Source organism: Oenanthe melanoleuca, chromosome 3 (assembly GCF_029582105.1).
Source record: "Oenanthe melanoleuca isolate GR-GAL-2019-014 chromosome 3, OMel1.0, whole genome shotgun sequence".
NCBI classification, from domain to species: Eukaryota; Metazoa; Chordata; class Aves; order Passeriformes; family Muscicapidae; genus Oenanthe; species Oenanthe melanoleuca.
Window position 1 is genome coordinate 74,299,505 of NC_079336.1, and position 22,830 is coordinate 74,322,334.

Genomic DNA, 22,830 nt, shown 5'->3' on the forward strand with positions numbered 1-22,830 from the left:
TAGCTTCCCTGAAGAACGTTTAAACAGAGGTCAAAACGCTGACCCTCTGAAAGAAAATGGTAATCTTGTTACTTACTTCAATAGAACTAAATTCCACCATGGCTTTGTTTCATGGCTATTTTTTCTCCCATTTGTATCTTTCTATTGGTGTGTGTTAGTGAGCAAATTACACAGAAGTTATTCAAACCTCAGTAAAGCAATAAGGGGAACATTCAACAGCCACTACCTCATCCTTCCTCAGAAAGCTAGGACATTGTCCCCATCCTTAATTCATCAACAGTCTACTCCCTGGTAAGATAACCCTACTATCATTTTATGATTAAACACTACATGATAAATTTCCATGTACCAACTGCAAGTTATATTTAGAGTCCACACGCCACTCTCTTCTGGGATAGTGACAGCAGTATAAAACAAATTGTTTAAAGCCTCATATTTCTTGCAGTTTTAGTTATGAAGTACAAAAATGTGTCAGGGGAAAAATTATCAAAATCCAATGATTAGCCTAGCAGGTACAGATCTATTTCTGCACACTACCGTGCCAGTACTCAGTTCCCTCCTATGCTCCTACCCAGAGACATATGTTCTCTCTCTCTATCAGCCTGTCACTGCTCAGTGAAAACAACTTCCTGGCCTATTTCTGGCAGCCTTCAGAAGCACCAGACCATTACTAACTGTCCATAACCCCTGAATAAGGACCTCAGTTTCCATGAAATAAGGTCTGCCAATACCTAGGTTCAACCTCTTGAACCAAACTGAACACCCTACTTGCCTTTAAATACCTGCTGGGCTGCTGCTGTCTAAAACCATTGTATATTCTGTGGGCTATACACATGACTACTGAAGATATCAAAAGCTCCCTTCTCTCCTGGATCATGCTCAGAGGGTTGTATGAGGGCACTAATCCATCATGGCATTTTCTAGACATTTTCCAGGCTCAAAGTTAGAAAGCCTCTCTTCTGCAGACTCTGAAAAACCTTGTGACTGATATGTGGAACAAGACAATCTCTTTCAAAATAGCTGGAACCATCTTGTTGATATGCATACATCACCTGCATGTTTAATTTGAGGCATAAAAAGGCTGCCCATTTACATCTGACACCTCCTTCACCTTTTCACTTTGCAGTCCTCATTAGCAAGCTGCCATCAACATCTCCCCACCCCTTTTACTTATTAAGAGGACTTTACAATCTTTCACTACAGAGCAGGGAACAAGCTCTTGAGATGCAATTAGCAGCTCTCTTCCATCTACTTTTTCAGTGTTTTGACCCATTCAGTCCTCCAAATGCCCCTACCCTGCAAGCTGGCAAACCACTACCTGAGCAGCAGATAGGCTCAGGTAGCTGCAGATAGCAGCTCACATCTCCCTCAGCAATGAAATAGCATGATGCTTGTGTCTAAGGCTCTACAAACTCTATTATTTTGGTGGGCAAATAATTTCTTTATGCAAGTGGCTATTGTACATTCCCTCATTAACACGCAAAGTGAAAATTTTCAGTTAAGATTAAATTTATGTCCAAAATGCTATAAATATCCTTTAACATCAACTATTCTTGCATTTTTTCCAGCTCTCCACCAGCACTACTATTTGTTGGGAATTCTTTTTCCCTTTCAGTATCAACACTGATCAGGAAACCCAGCCACAGCAGTATCAGTTTCACTTGAACTCATTTTCCTTTCCTTCCCAAATCTCTCTCCAGAACACTACTGCAAGATTGCTTACATTGTCTCAGAGCTCGTTTTCCTTGTTTACTTGTGCTGTGCCAAACAAGTCAGACAAGCAATTAAGCTTTTTTCTACATTCTTATCTGGAATCTCTGTGCAGTGCTCCAAGATGCACAGAAGGAATGAGCATTTGTCCATGGTCATCTCTTTAGCTTTGTCAGAAAGAGATAACGTAGACCAGGGGAATCCAAATGTCCCAAGCATTGCTTTGTAGCCGCATGATCATGCAGACCCCACAACCTGTATATTTCTATGATAACTACTATACTTACCACTAGGCAATGATAATCTCAGAGTAACACAACAAGGCTGTGTCTAACTGCAAACACCCTCACCTGCACTATGCATCTTCTGGAAGTAGGTGAGTCACCTCTTTACATGGCAGCCAGGTACTCATTCTTTTCATCTCCACTTGCCAGGGATGTTATCTGGCTTTTCTCAGTACTGCTGTGCCTAGCCTCTTGAGTCCAAAAGAATTGTTCTCTAATTACTCCATGCTTTCATGATTACAAAAATTGTTCTGTATTGCTAGTTTCATCTGACTTAATATGTCTGCAGATTCACTGTTTAGCAAAAAAACTCACAAAACAATGTATTTCTACAGAAAAACAAAGTAAAAGAATCTTTATGAAGTAATCTTTATGCATCATCAAGGAAAGTGAGAGATACATAAAAGTTTCAGAAGTTATTTTCCCTGGAGGAAAAAACTCACTTGTACAGAGTTGCCAATATTTGGAAAGAATCAAATCAAAAGGATACTTAACATTTCTTCCCAAATATAAATCAATGGACTGGACTCATTCATCTAAATCATTAATATCAAAGAAACTGTCACCGAAAATCAGTACTGAAAATAAACACAAAATTTGGGTACCATCATACCTTGACAAAATGTAGCATTGATTCTCTTGTAGCCCTGCGGGCATTCCATCATAGGACCATATCCATGGTAAGCTGAAAAAAAATAATTACATCAGTTAAATACTGATAATTTATATGCTTGCAGAGCCTGACAGCTAAATTATAATATAACTACAGTAAAAATGTATAAGGTTTTGTGATAAATGGTTAAGCAAAAAAGACAAAGAAATTAAAAGTAAGGATTGTACAGGTAACTTAACTCCATCTTTTTCAACATATGTATCACTTACGTCTTCAGTTATCCAGTCAAATTTGTGTTAAAAAACAAAACAAAACAAATCTTTGAAATCAGGATATCTTTCATCCTATTCTGAAACATTCAAATAATTACTTTTGCAAACCAGCTACAAATATCACATTTGGAAAAGATAAAGTTGAAGATTCATTATGGAAACATCTAGTATTTACTTAACAGAGCTGTTGAATTTTAGAATACTAAACTTCACTTTGCTTACTGCATGATCAGGGTAAACAGTCACAGATGTAACAACACTGCAAAATAAATACTGAATTCAATGTTGCCAAACGATAAAGTTTTCAGTTAGTCAGCTTTTAATTTCTATTTATTGGTTCTTTCCTCCACTTATGGCTGCTTTTCAGACTACAGAAAACTGTTTATTGATTCTTAAATATCATAAATGAGAGCAGTAAGTTCTTTGCATGGCTATGCACTAAAAGCTAACTTCTTGGCAAAGCCCAGTACGTTGTTAAGCATATAGGACTTAACTTCTGGCACTATGATGACATAAATGCTTTTAATAAGAGTCAAGAGAGTTTTTCATAATTTGAATGTTACAACAGAGATACCTTACATTTTGTCAGATTTTTTGTTTCATTTCAAAAGTCTTCCAAATGTTTGACAAAACCCCCCAAAGCCCACCAGATTTATTTCTTTCCATCTTTACTGTATATAAATAGTCAAATAAGACAGAACAACAGACTAACATAATGCTGTTGATTGCATTCCCTTCACATAACGCCTTAATCACACATTTATCCCTGCAGCTTACTTTAAAACTGGCACCTGACTGCTATAATGATGGAAAAAATAAGAAAAGGTTAATTGTTTTAACTAGTTCTAAAGCTTTTCCTATTATTTGGAAAAACTTAAGTGATGATCTTGAGTAGCAGGCTTGGGAGTGAGATAATTTATTTCAAATTTCAGTGAATTATTTAAAATAATTGCTTAAATAAAACAATGAGATTCTCTTTAGATATTGCATAAAGTGCAAAATAGTTAAACACAGTAAAAATAGAGCAACGTTACTACAGTTCTGAACACACACTTTTCCATCTTTACACTGACTATGATCATTTTAACACCAACTACAACTTGAAAATTTTGTCTCTCTACTAAAGTGGCAGCTACACACTTAGTTTCCAAGGCAGATTTTCCTAATGTTAATATTAAAACCAGTTGAAATTTAAATAGACTTCCAAAAGCACAATGCATTAGTCTACTCCTGGTCCCTAAAAGTGTTGATGAAACTCCTAGTACTCAAGTTGGCAAGATTCAAACTCATAATGGCACTAATTATGTCCTAAATTATCTGTGTTTGCCATCACAGACCTGATTTAACTCACAGTAAAACCAGGAGAGTATCTGTAACTTTCTGTGGGTAGGAATGGTACCCTGCAGTGCAGCCTGCTGAATGAAAACAGCTTCCAGTTGTAGATGGAGACCAGCCCATAACCTATGCCAGGTCTCTTCCAGTGCTGCAACACACTTTCCCTCCCAGGGTGACTCAGCTGCTCTAGGAAGTGCAGTGGTGGACTGAGGTCAGAGATTTTAACCTCTCCCTCCTTCCTTATCCTCCCACAATGAACAGGAAACTGGCAGCTTACTAGCAGCTGTTTTCTTCCTTTCAACAAAGAGCAGAAATATAAGCAAGTCTCAGTAGAGAAGAAGCTTGTTCAGTGTGGCTAGTGACCCATGTGGGAGCTGGAACGAGTCTGACATTACTTACCCTTTACTCACCTAAACAACCTGTTTGTAATTACTAATTTAGCAAGAAGTCCAACTAACCACAACATCCCCCATGTAACACAGACAGACCCTTCTTAAAAGTTGTCTTCTGCTAGAAGCCCTTAAAAATGGAGATCTATTCCAAAATTTTTTTAGGTTTTCAGTAAAACTGAGCAAATCATAAACTTACAGACTTGGCCACTGTCTCAGGCCAAGACACTTAAATTTGCAACAGGACAGAAGCTCTGACTGAGCAGTGGCTATTACCCAAAATACTCAAGCCTTTACAAAGATGACAGAGACCTGTGTAAGACCATGGGAACAAGACATATGCAAAGTGATGAATATCCTTAAGTAGTTGATTGAAGAGAGAAGTGCCTGATAGTGACACTAAAGTATATGCTTAAATATTTTGCTGAAGTGGGTTATGCAGAAGATCACAACCTGACTACGTATTATCATAAAAACATGTCCACTTTAAATGAAGTTTATGAGGCATAAAACCATAAAAGCAAAAGGAAGCTTTTCCATCAAATATCATATAAATTCGTGTATATAAAAATATATATATATTCTTTTTACCACAGAAGTATTTTCAGTGTTGTAAAAATTAATATAAATCCTTCAGCATCCACTCTAGACTTCCATTACATCTTCTAACAAATAAACATTTATCTTTGGAAATTGTTTACTCTACAGAACCTTAACACTTTGATAATGTCATGAGGCTTAGATCGATATCTATGTCCAAGAGATACTTTGACCAGATCCAGAACAGATTTTGGGGTTTCAAGTTTTGTGCCTAAGTTCAGACTAATCATCTACAACATTTTAAGATGCTGTAAGATCACTTAAACACCTGCAACACACTAAATGTATCACTTTCTATTCTTAAAAATCTTAAATTCACCATTTGCATCCATGAAGAGTTGCCATAAGACATGGCATGAATATATAGCATCATGCTTAAAAACATTCTTAATTCAAATGCAGCCTAGAGAAAATACATAAACCACAACTTTCTTGACAGATTCAATGAATATACTTGAAGCATACAAATCACACCAAATCAGACTCTTGATATAATGACACCGTATTTTAATCTGGATAAAATAGATAGTGCACCCTTCTCCTCCCCCCTTTTAAAACACAATACAGTGAGAACTCTCACCTAGAAAGATGGGAAATGTGTCCTATTATGTCTAGGAGACACAAATCCTTACTTTCCAGGAATGCTTTAATCAGAAGGAGAGGATTATTCCAAGCAACACCATTCTCTGTCTCCATGAAATCATACAGTTACATTCAAAAAAACAGTTCCAATTTGAGCCAGAAAGCAGGAGTGAGCATGACTCATACTATAAGTAATTAAGGACTCTGGGAAAGAGACTGGGTTCCTAGATCTGTTCCAAAAATTGTTTCACATTTTATGCGTTAGGGCATCTCCTCATAGGTATAAAATGTAGATTAGAAATTATTCTGGCAGATAAAGGAACTCTGAAGTGTCTCATCTTGAGCAACCATGCTAGTCATTAACCTTTTTTATAACAAAAGGACATTGCCCATCTCATTAGTATTTAAACCAATTATTCATATACAGTTCTTTGAAAAAAGAGTGGTGGACTTCCCTTTAGGAGAAGTTTTCAGGTTGAGTTCAAGCACTTCTCTGTATCCACTTAGGAAGCATCTGTGGATCATAAATTTGTCACAGTTTCCCTATTTGCTTGCTTTTAACACTGTGCTGGGCACCGGAGCATTAAGCAGCTGCCTGACCACACATCTACTGTGGATTCCAGGCTGAGACAATCAGTATTTTACCTGAACTGTGAAGAACTAACAATTGTGCTTCCCTTCAAACCAGGCACCAAAAATTTGTATTAGTAGTTCCAACCATTTTTTGGTTGAAACACATTTCAGGTTTTGTGATTTTTCTCATAGCACACCTACATCCAAATAAGCAACATTTCACTTGTCAATATGATTCTGATGAACTAGATTTCAGCTGTAGTTCAATTGCATTGTCCGAACACTTCTCAAACTCTCTCAGGTTTGATGCTGTGACCACTTCCCTGGGGAGCTGTTCCAGCCACCCTCTGGGTGAACAACCTTTTCCTAATATCCAGCCTAACCCTCCCCTGACACAGCTTCAGGCCATTCCCTCAGGTCCTGTCTCTGGTCATACTGAGCAGAGATCAGTGCCTGCCCCTCCTCCTGCCCTCACAAGGAAGCTGGAACTGCAGTGAGGGCTCCCCTCAGTCTCCTCCAGGCTGAACAGACCAAGATGTTATGTCTCAGCTGTTCTTGTGTGGCTTCTTCTTCTCAAGGCCCTTCATCATCCTCGTGGTTCTCCTTTGGACATTCTCTAATAGTTTGTCTTACATTGTAGCACCCAAAGCTGCCCCCAGCACTGGAGGTGAGGCTGCCCCAGCTCAGAGGAGAGCAGGACAATCCCCTCCCTTGCCTGGCTGTGATGCTGTGCCTGATGCACCCCGGGACAGGGTTGGCTCTCCTGGCTGCCAGGGCACTGCTGGCTCAGGTTCAGCTTTTTGACTGGCACTGCTCTCCAGCCTCCCACTCCTCAGTCTGTGTGTACATCCAGGGCTGCCCAGGGCCCAGTGCAGAACCCAGCACTTGCTTTGTTAAATTTTATATGGTTGGCGTGCATGCTCCTTTTAGAAACTGTATTTACATGCTACAGGAATAAAATAGATACCTGAGTCTTACTATGACCTTCAAACACCCAAGGAGGCTCTCCTTCTAAAGCACATCAGAAGACAGACATACTCCAACACACAAAATGTTTCAGAAACTAGCAAATCAGACTGAGCCACCATAAATTTATATCAGTCTCCTATGGAAGGAGGAACTAGAGAAATAGGAGTAACAGCAGATTTTCTGTTGGAATTGTATTTACATCCATATTAAGACTTACAGAGAAACATATGGTTCAAAAAAAAAAAAAAAATCAAACACTGAACATATTTCCAGCATTGCTATCTGAATAACAGGGTCCTAGAAGAAGTAGGTAAGAATGACTGCAATTTAATGACCTATTTTTGGCCCAGTAAATGCAGGTCCTCTCCATCTGCAAAACACAGATCACATTATCTTTTCCCATCTTTGATTTAATGCCGAAAATATGACATGACACAGAAGTATTACTATTCCTGTGCAACAACAATCTAATTCACAAGAAGTTCAAGATAATATCCTCACCAATCATGCAAATAATTCAAAATTCTTTTCTCATTATAATATGATGTCAAATCATAATAAAATGCTGAAGAAAGTCTTTGTCATTGTCTAATTGTTGGAGAAGATATTTCAAAAGCAGAGGAAAAAAAAAGCAACCAACAATTTAGAGCCTGAAAGACCTTGGCTCCAAACTTGAAATTTCATCTGTAGTCCCGAGAGGTCACTGCATTCTCTCCAAGCAGAAACTGGCGCCTCTATAATTTAACATTTCTGCGCAAACTTAAAAAAAAAAAAAAAAAAAAAAAAAGTCCAGCTGGAATAGGCAAGATGATTCAATGTGATTACTCTTCCTGCACAGAGTAAATGCAACAGTCCATCACTGACTCAAAGGAGGAAGATGCAGGGGAAAAAACCCAACGACGTCAACTTTGCTGACTGCACCAAGTGCCTGCATATTGTAACTCTGCTGGCATGCAGGGGAATTCCAGTTTCCACAACCTATCTCTAATCAAATCATAGCACATTTTTTCTACTGGGTTCCTTTGGGTTTTTTTTCCCCTCTGAAAAAAGGGAAAATACTACTTGAAGAGAAAAAGACATGAGAAGAACAATAAAATAGCACTTACATGGCTTCTTGGGACATTTCTGGCATTTGTTAAAACCCCAGGAAGTACCCACAGTTCCACAGCAGTCTTCTTGCTTGGAAAGGCCAGGAAGTGCTTTGCCACACTGAAACAGGCAGGTAAAGAATACGCTGGTTAGTGATACTGTACAACACCCACTTGCAGCACAATGTCCTTTTTCAGTCATTTTGGATCAACCTCTTGCTGAGACACTGAAGATTCAATGGAGTTCTTAACTGAACTTAAATGGTGCCCACACACTGCAGAGGCTCTCTACACAAACATGAGTGAATTAAGAGACAATATTATCTTCCCTCATGTTGACTTGAAAAGGAGAAAAAAAACGAAGAAAACAGTATGTCATAGGAATGAGTGAGTATATTTCTAAGGTAGTAACTCACAGCTACAGTTTTCATCATAAAAACATGCTTATCCACTTTTTCAAAATCTATATGAATTATCCCAAATACCTTATAATTTCTGAGGCAAATTTTCATTTCCCCACTGATCAAATGTTTATTATGCTTTATAATAATAAGAATATTAATATTTGGAAGCTTACAACATACTAGTTATATTCCTGACTTTTGCAGTTTTCTTTTATTTTGCATGGTAAAGAACGCTTAAACGTATTCAAGCTGCAGACATTAAAAGGACCTCCCAAACATCTAAACCTGCTAATTAGGTATACAATAGAACACACAAAGCACAGAAGTCCACAACAGCTGCACTTAGTCATACTTTCAAAGCAAATGTGATATAAATAGGCAGCAGCAAACAATTCACATGTGCTGAAGTGTGAATCCTCAGTATGGTGTGAATAGACTTTCCTGAATCTAACTCTGCATTCTGACAGCGTGTAAACCTCCGACCCAAATGTTCACTGCCACGCATCTTTCAGCTCAAGATAGCTGGCTCATCCTATGCCACAGGCTGTGGCCTGGTGGTTGCTCTCACTTAGCTGGTAACACAGTCACTCTGCAGTGCAATGCATGCTGAATGCACAGGCACTGACGGCATCCTCCAGCTTTCCCAAAACTTTTCCAATGTGCTCTTAATCATACTGTCACACATGAGCCAATGATATTTCTAAAGCAAAGTCACCCTGTGTAGCTCTGGAGTGTGACTACCAGCAGGATAACAAGCTACTCTACAAGGGTTCTGACTCATCAGAGGGTCCCCTCTGCATGGGGAGGGGCCAGCAAGGAATCATCCCAGCCATTTTCTCTGTCCCTTTTTCACAGATACTCCCCAGACACATCATGAAGCATCTCAATAAATTAAAAGCAGCACCAGTTTACTACTTAAACATCAGACTGCAGCTCAGCACTTGCAGCACGTGAAGTTAGAACTGTGTCAAGGGATGTGTTAGAAGTCTGAAGTGCCCTCCATTTCAGTGACAGCCAGCCACACAAGCCCAAGTTCTTAGCACCAGGGCAACTTGGCACAGCTATGGTGTGCCTCTGCCCACTGCCCGTACACAGGTTAGCACCACCTGTGCTTTGAGCCTCAGTTTGGCATGACACATGAACAGCACAAGGAACAGAGTGCCCAACAGGTTCAAACAGTCTGCTTAGTTTTTGTGCAACTTTAGGAGTCTATTTTCACACTGGACTGGATCTGGTGACAAATTTTCCTGTGCTGCAAGGGATGAGAAACAGTCCTTGCCTGGATGGTATTTGGCTGTGTTATAACAGTGGAGTGTCTCAGCAAGTCCCACCTTTTAGATGGAGGCCCAGGTTTACCCTAGGTGAATGCATATCTTTCAGCTGTCTTGCACTCCTCTGGCTTAGGCACTGGTAGGATTAACACAAGGCTGACTATTCCTGATCAGTCAGAGTCCACTGAGTTCTGCTTCCATAAGCAACTCCCAGCCCGGTACTTCAGAAATACCATCAAGATTCACAATTTGGGAATTCTGCACAAATTCCTCTGCCCCAGTAGCTCAGCTTTTTACAAAATTGAAATAAGCTCTTCCAACTGCCCCTAGCCAGAAGATATACAGATTATGCTGCTTGTCCCAGCAGCTCAAAAAATCTTTCAGCTGAAGAGTACTCATGTGGTTACTCTAAAACCTTAGAGAATTCATGTTACATCTTTACACAATGCTGCTTTTCTCAACTGCATTCCAGACAGGCATGCTCCAGGAAGGACCATTTTACTTTATAACTACAGCTGCCAAGTTTTGCTGTATAGTTACAGATGCTCAACCTCTTTCGTAGAGCTTCTTCAAAGACAGAGAAGCCACTTGCTAAAGTCGTACACTGTGGCTGTTACCAAGAGTCAGCTAAAGCATTCTGCACCCAGCTCCCTCCAGTGCAGCTTGGTTTTGCAACTCTCCACTCTGTGGAAAGAAATGGGAGGAATCAAGGCTGCTGTTGCATCTCCCCTTATGATCTCAGAAATGGAGCATTTGGGCAGTGAGGCACATTACCTAACACGCAGTCTTTCTCTCCAATGTCAAAACCTCAAGGACACATCCCAGGAGCACATATGTGTCAAGGCAAGATTACATCAACATGAGAGCCTGGACCTCCCCCACCCACCCCTTTTTTTTTCCCGCCTTTTCCCCAAATTAGAAAAGGTGTCATCTAATAGTAACAAGCTAAAAAAGAAGGGAAAAAGAAAGGAGGGGAGAAGGATGAAAATGGACTAAAGCCCACTTATAGTTTAGGTGTGGTGCTACAGCATTTGCACTCTACTGAAAATCATGATCTTTGTGGTTTTAACTTTTTCAAATTTCCATATAAAAATCATGAGCAAAAATAAGGATGCCAAAGTCTGAGTCATCTGGCAACTGTGGTTTGCAGTCCTGTCAGTAAAAACTGGCAATAATTAAAGCTGCTGCTCCCACTGCATCTATGGTGAATTAAAGCTTGAAGAATCAATGATAATTTGGTTTAAATCCAGATCATTGAAGAAACTGGGCAACAAGAAAAAGCAACTCCCACATGGGGCTCCTATTGCCTTAAGATCTGTGTAATTTTGGAGCTATGCATCACAAAACATGAGTAGTCTGCAAAGTCCTAATCCAAGCAGATACAGAGTTCTTCTCTGCGCTAAACCCTGATTTCTCTGGTATATCTAGTAGTGCTTCAGATACTCTAAACACTCATGGCACTGCACAAACTGCTCCCTAGCCAGCTATGTTTTCTTAAGATGCTTCCTCCTTTCAGCAACCTTAAGCATATATGAACTGAAGCTCTAATTCTACCGGTCTCAAAAACTTTTATAGGTAATTCCTTTCCACTTCAAAAGTCTTAATCCACTTCCTACTACCAAGAACAACTCATTAGTTCTTCAGACAGCCTTTTTCAGTCTCTGACTCACAACTGACTGGAAAAGTCACTTGGAGGAATTCATAACTATTTTTAAGTTTGTTTCACCATTCAACACAACTCCAACACATACTTACGAGCCTAAAATAAGCAGGAAAGCTAAACACAGGCATGCTTGACTATACATGAAGATAATGCCATTCTCTAAGCTTAGGTTTACACTTTTCTATCCATCATTTACACATATTTTAAACTAATCTAGTCTGTATTCCTGAGGTCTCCTGGAAAGGAGTACAGATTTTCATGAATGATATCTCTGTCATAAACTTGATTTGGAAATAAGTCTTACTGGTTCAGAAGGCAAAGAAGTCATGAGAGTTTAGTATAAAAGAGCTCAACTGTGCTGAAAAAGGCTCAGTGGTAGCAGTAGTATGATGCACACATGGTACTGCTATAAAAAAGTTCTTCCTGGGTAAAGCACTCAAAGACACTGAAAGTATTGTTTCAAATCCACATATTTTTCCTCATGCGTGCCTGGGCTCCTATGCCAATATTTTATATAACTGGAGGAAGTACTGAATATTCCCACTGGAAGACTGAAATTCTGGCTGACCCTGTGCTGGTGCACAAAAGCCACCCCAAGCCACATCACCTCTGTTACTCTGTCCAGACTACAGCCTCTGCCCACAGTCCTAGAGTGCTAAGCTGTGTACTGCCACCAACGCTTCATGTATTTTCCAATGCCAGGGGAAAGGAAGGATTATATCCTTGAAATTCATCTGCTAAGGCAGTAGAGGAAATTTATTCATCTCCCTGTAAAGTGCAGTAGGGAGTCCAGTCTGGCAATTACTTCTCAGGGCAACCACAGAGGATTTTGGCCAAGGGACCACAAGGTTTCCTGGGAGTCCCACTCCTGCGTGACCCATCTACAAATCCCTGTCACAGGCTGTTAGTTAAAACCACAATACAGGCACAAATAAAGGAGTGTCACATGATTAACTATGATTGAAACTGATAGGTGCTTTGCCTGAGCTAATAGCTAATGACTCTGGGATTCAGCTCAAAAGACTGCATTTCACATACCACAATAGCAGAAGTGAATGGATGCACTGTTTAACTTTCTGCAAACTATTCAGCAGGCACAGACCTTGGATTGTTGCTTCTTTTTTTTTTTTTTTTCCCTATAGGCACGACAAACAGAGCAAGAAACCTCAAACTTAATAAACTGCATGACTGAAACAATTAACAGACACACTTAATTAGCTGACTGACCAGCTGAATGACAGGTTGTTACAAATGAAGAGTGTTATCCCATGTAGCACTGGCTCACTAACAGGCATTGTCTCATAAGCAGAGGAGAGAAACTTAAATACTTCCAGACTTTCCAGAAGAACTGGTAAAGAATTTGTTTTGGCTTAAGCAGAACATTCTTCATAAGCAAGTAAAAATTATCCAGCTTTCTTCTATTTGAGTAATTAAAACAATGTTTGGTGTTTTTGGTATCTGATACATCTTTAATCTTCTGATATTTCAGAGTATTGATCTTGCAAAGAAACTACTGCAAATGAAGCATTAATCCTGGAAATGAATCCACACCAATTTCTGACAGTCTATTTGTTTAAGAACTTCAGAAGCCAAACCATGAGCTTCAAGGAATTCCAGACAGTTATTTTATTTTATGAGATGATATTTTTAAGACTATTCTAAAGAAAAGAAGTTTTAAAAGTGCTCTAAGAGAAAAAATACCAGTATGAAGCATAAAATTGTATCACTTCTCCTGCCTAAAGAAGATAAATAGGAAAGTTAATTTCATACAGCTGTCAAAAAAAGGAAATACCTGAAATTTACCTCCACAGGAAATGTTTTCTTAAATCTGAAGTTCGACAGGGATGCTTATACAGTTGAATGAATAACTTCAACAGGCATATTGCTACTGTCATCACCTCCACACTACATACACTATGATCATACTGCATACAGTAGTATCAATATGTTAGATTAGGCAATTAAGAACTATCAACATATTTTGGTGTTCTGATTTCTAACTCAAAACCTTTGATGCATTTGTTTAGTATTGCCCATGATGAAAAACTCATCAATTATCTAAGCCCAGTTTTTAAAACCCTTATGTATATTCTCAGAGTTAAATACCCAATAAGTGTATGCCCATGTCTGAAGGAAGTAAACACTTAATGATTTGCAGTCAGAATCTTGAGCATGATACAATGTTGATAATTTCTGACCTTTTCCAGCTGCCACCTATCATTGGGCTTTATTTTGTATTCCATTAAGTCCGACAGCAGACAGAAATGTGTTGCTCAAATCAAAACAAATGTTTCCTGTAAAAGGCATTGCTAAAAGGAAGTATGTTGGTTAACTAATATCTGTTGATCAGACATACTAAGAAGCACTTGAAACACATTTGAATGCTTGTATGAGAGTTGTGATTGCACTGAAAAGTGGACAACTCTTACAATTTTCAAAAGTCTTTCCCAGTGTTCATCATTAATGTTATTTATTAAAAAAAAAAAAATTAAAACAAATTAATTAAAATCACTCATCTATCAAAATATGTTTCTCTTATCTGCTATAGATGTCATATTGTGATTGTCTTTAATATGATTTTCCAAAGTATCACTATAATCCACTAAGCTTCACTTCACAATACCAAAACAACTCTACTTCAGTCATCCTTTTGAACAGAGCTGTAACAAGAATGGACCTTTTCTGCAACATCTCTTAAAGCACTTTGCCAGGGAAGCACAAAGCATCATGCAGCAAACCACTGACAAGTGAGGAATGGAACATATATCCCAACACAGCAACCCAGAACTGACTTGGATTTAAAATACCACAACAGAAGGGGGAAATCAGTATTTCTGAAATTCTTGCAGTGATCATTTCAGACAGCAGCCCAACTCCTCTCAGTAGTTACATGAGAATGAACAAGCATGGGCAGACATGACTTCATAGCCAGCTTCTCTTCTGGACATTTTGCCATGTGCACCCATCATCAAGGTAAGCAACTTCAGTATCTGTCTTTCTGTAAAACAGCACTGTTTTTTATTTTGTTTTTAAACTACAGATGCTGAGATCACTAGAAGTCTTCTTCATTAAACCTAATACCCAAAAATATCTGCTGAAGAGAACAGCATTGCATGTATCTAGACAGAAAAGCCTGATTTAGACAAGTTTTTTGCAATTCCAGTTGCAAATTCTCCAATTGTAATTCTCCAATTTCTTGCTGTTTTGCAAAAAATACCTCCTTTTTTCACTGAAGCAAAGAAGAGACCCAAAAAGTTTTGAGGAATACATCCTCCCATTTTTTTAGTGATAATACTGCAATGCAGTAACCATAGGGAAACATATGAATATACTTAGTAAACACTTCAAAGTGATCTTAAGGGGTGAAAAAAGTAGTGGTCAACTGTCTTTATATGGATTTTCACAGACAGTATGCAAGTGCATTCTTTTCTTGATTTAAATGCAAAGAAATTATATGCAAAATCAACAGGACTCAAGAATACCAACACAGTCTTTACTAGGTACACCACTGACACTGTAGAAGTATTTTGGGAGACAAGATATCCTGTGTCATAATAAAGGCATTTTTATAAGAATTAAAATTAAAATCATCTGAAGAGGAAGAATTAAAGAAGAGAAACAAAAATCTTCCTTATTTGCTTGCTTTTTAAATAGGACTTAGTGAATCAGTGGTCTAAGATGACCAGCTCCTTGGATTTCAGCAATAAAAGACCACATGGCTGTAAAATATTTTGCAGGACACTATGCCCAGCCTCCAGCTTTTGAAGGCATCATTATAGAGTGCCCTCCAGAAATTTACTGCTCTCCATCTTAACTGGGAGTTTTGTCCTACTCTTTTTCCATTATGTTTGTTTCCCAAGTTCAAGTCTCTATTTCCTCTACATCATTTTCTATATAAAAATAGGGAAGTTTAGGTAAAGGTTTGTTTCCTATATCCTATGTCTGCAGCTTAATATGCTTTATGATATACCCTGCAAAAATCTTTGTGGCATTAGGAAAGAGTTTGATGAACCACAACTTTTGTGTGGGATATATCATTGTGAGCTGTCATGTAACATGATAAGCTATCCTGGAGCAATCTCACTAACATCTCCCAGAGGAGATATAATTGCTGAGTGTTCCACTCAGAAAAAAGAGAGGCAGCCAGGAAAAGTGAATTGACTTGAGAACAAAACAGAACCAGCCAAAATACTATTTGCTTCCTATACTGCCTTTTAAAAATTCAAATAGTAATGCTACTTTTGTAGTTATCTTTCCACTTTACTTCACAGTGCTGAGGACACTTCAGAAAACAATCACAATTAAACAACACATACATACACATGTACATGCATTTACAAAAATTTATGTCTTTATTTATCTATTCTTATTAAACTAGGAAATTTCATTCCTCTTGCCCTCTCACTCTCCTTGTCCTTCTGAGCTGGTAGACTGACATCTTTTCATTCACCTTTCACTAGCTTGTTCTCCTGATTGCTTATGATTATGATACTACAGACAGCCAAGGAAGAGGTATGAAGGTCTGAAAGAATTCCTTTGTCATTAATGAAAGTGATTTCAGGCCTGACAATGTGACCAGATCCTTTAACTATCTGTGCCATAATAACTGAATTTCAGTTCAAGGTGGCTCCAGTCACTAACTTCAACAGTGTGCACTCGCTTGGAAATTCGCTGCAGAAAATGCACTCTGTCTGTTCTGGAAATTGATTATCCTACTGTTTTTGAAAGAGATACATTAAGGGAATTTAACTAAGGTGGGGCAAGAAAGAATGTGCTGGGAGATGAAAAATATTCCGCAGAAGATTATGAGAAAAACCTTAGACCACTAAAGCCAAAGGAACCTGTAACTGAAGAGAAGCTGAAATTCGAGGAAGATGAGGAGAGAAAAAGGGATGGAGAGAAACACAGAATGGTCAAAGTTACACATGCATACAAAACCACAAAAGAGATTCTGATATACTTTTAATCCTGTGCTTTTAGTGTGGACCAAAAGCAAGTTCAGCAAAGCCCTAATAAACTTAGTTGACTTGTCTACAAGAGGCCACACACAAATCCTTCCACCAGTCTGCTCCACAGACAGTAAAGTCATCTCAGAATCCCAGGATATTTAATAAAACATTTCTGAAGCCAAATACACAATCCACCCCGCAAAAAAAAATGTATAAACACTGATGACTGTTGAACTAAGTATGGGTATCAAAATTATCCAGCATCAACTCCAGAAAGAACGTGCAACACATTGCTACTAATAGTAGTATCTGAAAAAAAATAGAGAGAACCCAGAGACACAGCAAAGTAAATATGAAAGACACTGAAGTTTCTTTAGAGTAAATCTATTAAGCAGTTAAAAAAAAAAAGTTGTCTTTCCCAGTTCAAGGCATATTGAACATAATAATAAATAATAAGCTTGACTGGCTGCTGGAAAAACAGTAACATTTCAAATTCAAATTTGAAAGGTGAACGAGACACTTAGACCTGTATTTATATAGGACTTAAATGAATACTCTACAAAATGCCATTCTACAGCTCCAATTCTATATTGAACCATCACTGTAACAGAATCCCTCTGAAATCCTTACTATGCTCTTCTTCAAGACTGACACTGATCAATGAAATCTGTAAAATCTGAGAACATACAGTGTTCTAAACTAGGAGGCACTACCCTTTATTGAGACCACTGCAAAGATACATTTTTCCAGGAGAATACTGAAAAAAAAAAGTTTTAAAAAATGATGACTTAGCATTTAGCTGGATTCCAAGTCAGTCATGAGAGTAATACAAGCTTATTTTCCCTTTTCTCCCTCTTTAAAAGGAGATAGGAGATAAAACAGCACCCACTGCCAAGTGTAAGACTAAGGAATGAATTTTGTATTCCTTTATATATGAATACAAAGAGAAATATAAAAAAATAATAAACACCTATTAATTATCACACTTATTTCCAGATTTTTAGGATTGCACATTATGATGCCATGCTTCTTAGATTGCTCATTTTAAGGAAATAGAAATTGCTGTTTGACACAGGCCCTGTTTCATTTTTTCATGTAAAATCCATGAACTTTCATTTGACCATGTGCTTTAACACTTGTTGAATAGAACAAAAAAGAAGGTTTTACTATGCTTGAAACAAACACAAAGAACTCACCAGTGCAAGTTAACACTGTAGATCCCAAATCAATCATTTGACAATTAGTAAAGTCTAGCCTTTAATGTTCCATGTGCAAACTTAATTCTGGTCTTCTAAAAAAATGTTTGTGTGCAGTGACATTTTAATTAACTTCTTCCATTGTGTTTTTCAGACTGAATTACTTTTAAGCATCCTCACGTCAACTTGTTAGAGATGGCAGATGACTGAGACTAAGGAACTTTGATTTCAAGTTCAACATTTTGCCCATGGCAAGTGGAGTTCAGCACCCTAGGACTTGACAACTATGTCACCTTCACCCTGCTTCTGACTGCACCCTACTTCTGCTCCTGTCTGCTCCCCATTACTGATCCTTTCCAAACTCCTTGCCCATCTCTCAGTAAGGGAGTGAGGTCTCTTCCCTCTTTTAATGGGGGGGAGGGGGGAAGACAAGGGTTGCACACAGCTTAAGGGCCTTTAAAAAAATTCACAGACAGGTAGAAGAAACAGCCAGAAGAAACACCTGTAAAGAGCATTTTGTTCCAGTTCTACATCTCAGGAATGATGGGTGAAGTCACATTGAGGAGAATGCATGCTCTGTTGCCAGTGAAATCTTTGGATAATTTTGCCACCAACATCTAACAAGCATTTGTGAAATATACTGGAAATATATAAGACATTTGATGCTTGAAAATTGACTAACTTTGGGTACATATCATTGGAGGGACCGAAAGCAAAGCAACCCTTGTGATAAACTTAAAATTCACATCTCCAATGATAGACTCAAAGTATTTTTTAGCTTGAAAAACAACATATTGTCTAACATTACCTCCCAAAATGAGTGATTTTTCATGAAACCTCACACATTATTTCTGTCTGAGGCACGAATTCACCTTAAAGACATTTGAACTGAAAAGCCAAATTTCAGAAAAGTAATAAGCAATAAATAACAGGATTTTGCTGACTTCTTAACAATCTTCTCATACCCTTATGATCTCTCTCTACATACATATATTTTTTCAAATATATATGCAAATATAAAAAGGTGTTGCTATTAAAATGCTTTCAAGATTAAAAGAAGATGCCCAATTTTGAACAGCTGTATGAAAAATGTGATGTGAACATACTTTTTTTTAAGTGAACTAAAGTTTTAATGTTCTAGTGAACACTCAGTTGACTTTCATGATTTTTCTACCCCATTCAATGCTGACATTTCAACAGATTCAAAACATTAGCCTAAAATACTGTAAAACATATAAAGTTGTTGAATAGGAATTTCCATGAGAAAAAGAAAAAGCTATGGATAAAATAATTGAAACCAAAATGTCAGGGACCCAAGTCCACAGAAAATAAAGACATTAGCTTGAAGGAGAAAGAGGTTCAGAAAAATGTTACATTTTCCAAATAATTTTCTTGCAGAAAAGAACGTCAAATGTGTCCTTTCCCTCCAATTGTTGGATTTTTTTTTTTTTTATTCCTTTATAACAGTGTTTTAAAGCTACCTGTTTCACAAACCTTAGAGAACGTTTCTTACCTGTGTCCCAACAGTCTCCTGAAAGCAGCGTCCAAGCTGAGTTTTAACTGAAACAGGAAACATATGAGGAATGGGTTGTTGATTTGTGTAAGTTGTATGTCCTTTCTGGGTCTTCTGATACGGAAGACCTTGGTAAGACATCTGTGGATGTACTGGCTGAGGTGCTTTTGCTTTTTGTCCTGTTGATGTGCTGTCAATCCTTGACACTTGATGGATCTGAACTGAGGCTTCAGGGGGATGTTTCACATGGATATTCACTATGTTAGGAGGGAACTTCACTAAAATAATTGAAAGAAAAACACGTAAGAGAAATTGGTAACAAAATACGTGAAAAAGATATCAGAGGCACCTCTAAGACATTTCTTTTTTGTACATCAGAATTTTTACAGAGTGTCCTGAAGTGACTGAAACATAAATGAAGCCCAAATTTGGGGGTTAGAGGGAAGGCTTAGAGAACACATAGAGCCTCATTAACAAAGCAAGAAAATGAAAAATTTTCATGAAGGAAAGAACAACATTATAGGATTGTAAAGACTGCTAGATAAACATGGATGTCCACATCGGCTGGTATGACTTTAATACTTGTGGTCATACTGTGTAATAAGAATCCCATCCAAAGTTCCAGAATTCATACTCTACTAGGTTATTTTTGGATATATAGTAAGTTTTATTTTCTTTTTCAGATCCATCATCTTTCTCTGGAACACAGAATAAGCTTCAGATTTCATCCCTTCACCTTTATATACCTGCCAAGTCCCAAGTTCGCCCCTGCAAGAATTGCCAGCATCTCAACCATCTAAAATCACCACTCCCTTTGCTGAACTTTGAATTCAGGGTTTGGCAGATAAAGGGGGAGGAAATGATTTTCAGACACTTCCGTTTTTAAATATGGTTGCAGTTTTACGTCTGGGTATGTAGACTGAGACCCTCCAGTCAATGGAATCTGCACAGAACTGCTTGTGACCCTTAAGCCTCTCTTTTCACTGGAACACAAAATGCCCTTTAAAGTAGATCAAATTATTATTGGGGTGGGCAGGGAGGAGAGGTGTGTAACAAACTGTGTAGTTTGTAAGCTGCATAACTAAGTCAGCATTTCCTGTGTCTGGCTGGGCCTCTCTCGTCAGTGAGTTTTGCACAGGCTACTTGAGGCCAGACAATCCATCAGAGATAGCACCTCTTCCAAACATCAAGAACCAAAAAATACTATTTGACACAGCTACCTCTATAATGCTGAGTCTTCTGGATTATCTCCTTATCTCCTGAAGTCTGAAGTGTTCTTTGGAACTTGATTAGGTATTTTCAGCTCCATTCCTCAGGAGGCATATTTCACTTATTGGAGCTACTTAAAAATTACAATATTTTGGAGAAAGTGCTTTTGGTTTTTGACATTATTTTTCTTTCTCTAGGCATATTATCAGTATTAATTGGTCTCACAAAGAAATTTCTTAAAAGAAACAGACTTATTTTTACACTGACTGTATTGCTTCATTTATGAAAATTTCATACTCAGACAGAAACATCAGGAATAGAATGGCAGAAAGTCAGCAAAATATGGCTGCAGGGTAAAGATCTTGCCTGTAGCTGAAAACAACCCACAAGGCAAAATGTATGCTACATGAGGTCTGCTAGAGGCAAACCCACATGGGAAAGCTTCAGTGTTACAAGAAGGAGTGAGGTCCTTTTCAGGACTGGGTTTGGAGGGCAAGACAAGACAGCCTAGTCTGTCTGTAAAAAGAACAAAACTCACCCCAATATTTTTATGTATGAAAAGAGATTCCTTCAACTAGTTTCTCTAGCTGCTAAATCTAAAAAATATATTAATCCTCAAAAGAAATCACTGAATTTCTCTACTTTAGTGTCTCAGTCCATCCAGAGAAGTTCAGATGCTGAAAACATCAAATTTAGCCTGGGTTCTCCCATGCAGTATTATCATCACAATCCTCTCCAGGTCTTGGATCACTGCCTAGATGTGCTCATTTTTGTTTCTGCCAGCCATTTCAGGACAAATTGTTTTATTTTTTTCCTTTAAAGAAATAAAATATTCGTCTCTCAACAATCCAACATCCTCATTTGGACTTGCAGAGAAGAAAAGGCATTGTGACTGCTAATGACTCCTATGAGGATTTGAAGGTCAGGAAAAAAATATTCAGGAGGTCAGACTCTTTAGCAATGACAAACCTATTGTGCATTCTAGGAGAGAATCTGAAGAATAACTAGGTCTTAAAAATTTGGGGGTTTCGGTCCACTGTATTGTCTAAAATTATTTCATCTGGAATTACATAGGCAGAGAAATAAACTGATGCTCTGCTAAATGTTTAGGCAATTATATTCTCTTCTTTGGATAGAGGAGATATTCAAAAGTACTTATAAAACATTGCATTTCCAAGATACTGTCAACAGTTCCTTCACAGCTATGTCCCTTCCTGAATACAGAATTACTACCTTAGATTATATCTGTAACAAATTTCTTTTAGTGAAGTTATTCAGAAACTATTTGCCAATAACTGAGTCTCCTCACATCTTTCCCTGTATATTTTCTTTTTATTCAGAGATACTAAACTTGGAAAGGTAATTTTAAAATTACCCTTGACCAAAAATCAATCTGGCAATTAAACAAGTAAAAAAAAAAAAATCACATTAGGTCATATGTTGAGAATCTGAGTTGGCAGGGGTCACTTTATATGGACAAGATCTCACCCAGATAAAACCCTACCTAGACCCATAGGACACATAAGAAATAAATTCAACACTTCTCTTTAAAGTCATCAGAAGTTTTCACTTCACAACAAAAGTATTAGAGCAAAGAGTAATCTGAAGCTGAATGAATTTTCTTTGACTGGGAAAATTTAATTAACATCACAGGTTTCCTTTTTCCTAATCCTCTATCTTCTTCACAGCATTAGCAGTAGGAAAATCTGACTTTTTTTTTTTATTTTAATGAGAAATTTTTTTAATGATAATTTAAATTTTAACAGTATCAGTTATTTGATCCAGAAGGAATGTTCTATTTTGGTGAATCATATCATGGTCTATCTACACTAAAACGTTCACCACAAAATTAGCTTGTAAGACTCTACCAAATCATGTAAGACAAACATGGCTTTTAGTTTTACATTATATTTAAATGTTTTTATGTTCAAAAGCATAGCCTCTTCCCTCCACTAGCAACCATGGAATCACTAGCAAGTGTCTGTCTACATATACTGCAATTTATGGACTCTGTTCAACCACAGTGATTGTCTTTTTGAACAGGTCTGGAAGAAACCCCCTGCATTATCCCTTTACTCTGCAATTTGCATTGAATTCTACCATAAAGCAAAGTAAATTTGCCTACAAACTCTTTTCAATAACATTGCTATTTCTTTTTATTTCAGTCATTGAGCAAAATATGTTCCAGACATTCTGGTGAGCTCACGATT

The 22,830-nt window shown here is 37.8% G+C and overlaps 1 protein-coding gene across 11 annotated transcripts in view; it reads right to left on the reverse strand.

The window, feature by feature from the left end:
- LTBP1 (latent transforming growth factor beta binding protein 1) overlaps positions 1 to 22,830 on the reverse strand; it is a 182,091-nt gene that overhangs the window by 79,848 nt on the left and 79,413 nt on the right. For 10 of the 11 annotated variants that reach the window (XM_056488103.1, XM_056488100.1, XM_056488099.1 and 7 more), the window contains 3 exons: positions 19,412 to 19,689; positions 8,434 to 8,536; positions 2,608 to 2,679 (listed from right to left, as the gene is read on the reverse strand). In XM_056488103.1, the coding sequence (XP_056344078.1) occupies positions 2,608 to 2,679; positions 8,434 to 8,536; positions 19,412 to 19,689 (453 nt within the window). The remainder of the gene's footprint in view (positions 1 to 2,607; positions 2,680 to 8,433; positions 8,537 to 19,411; positions 19,690 to 22,830) is intronic. The other variant, XM_056488101.1, reaches the window with a different exon arrangement.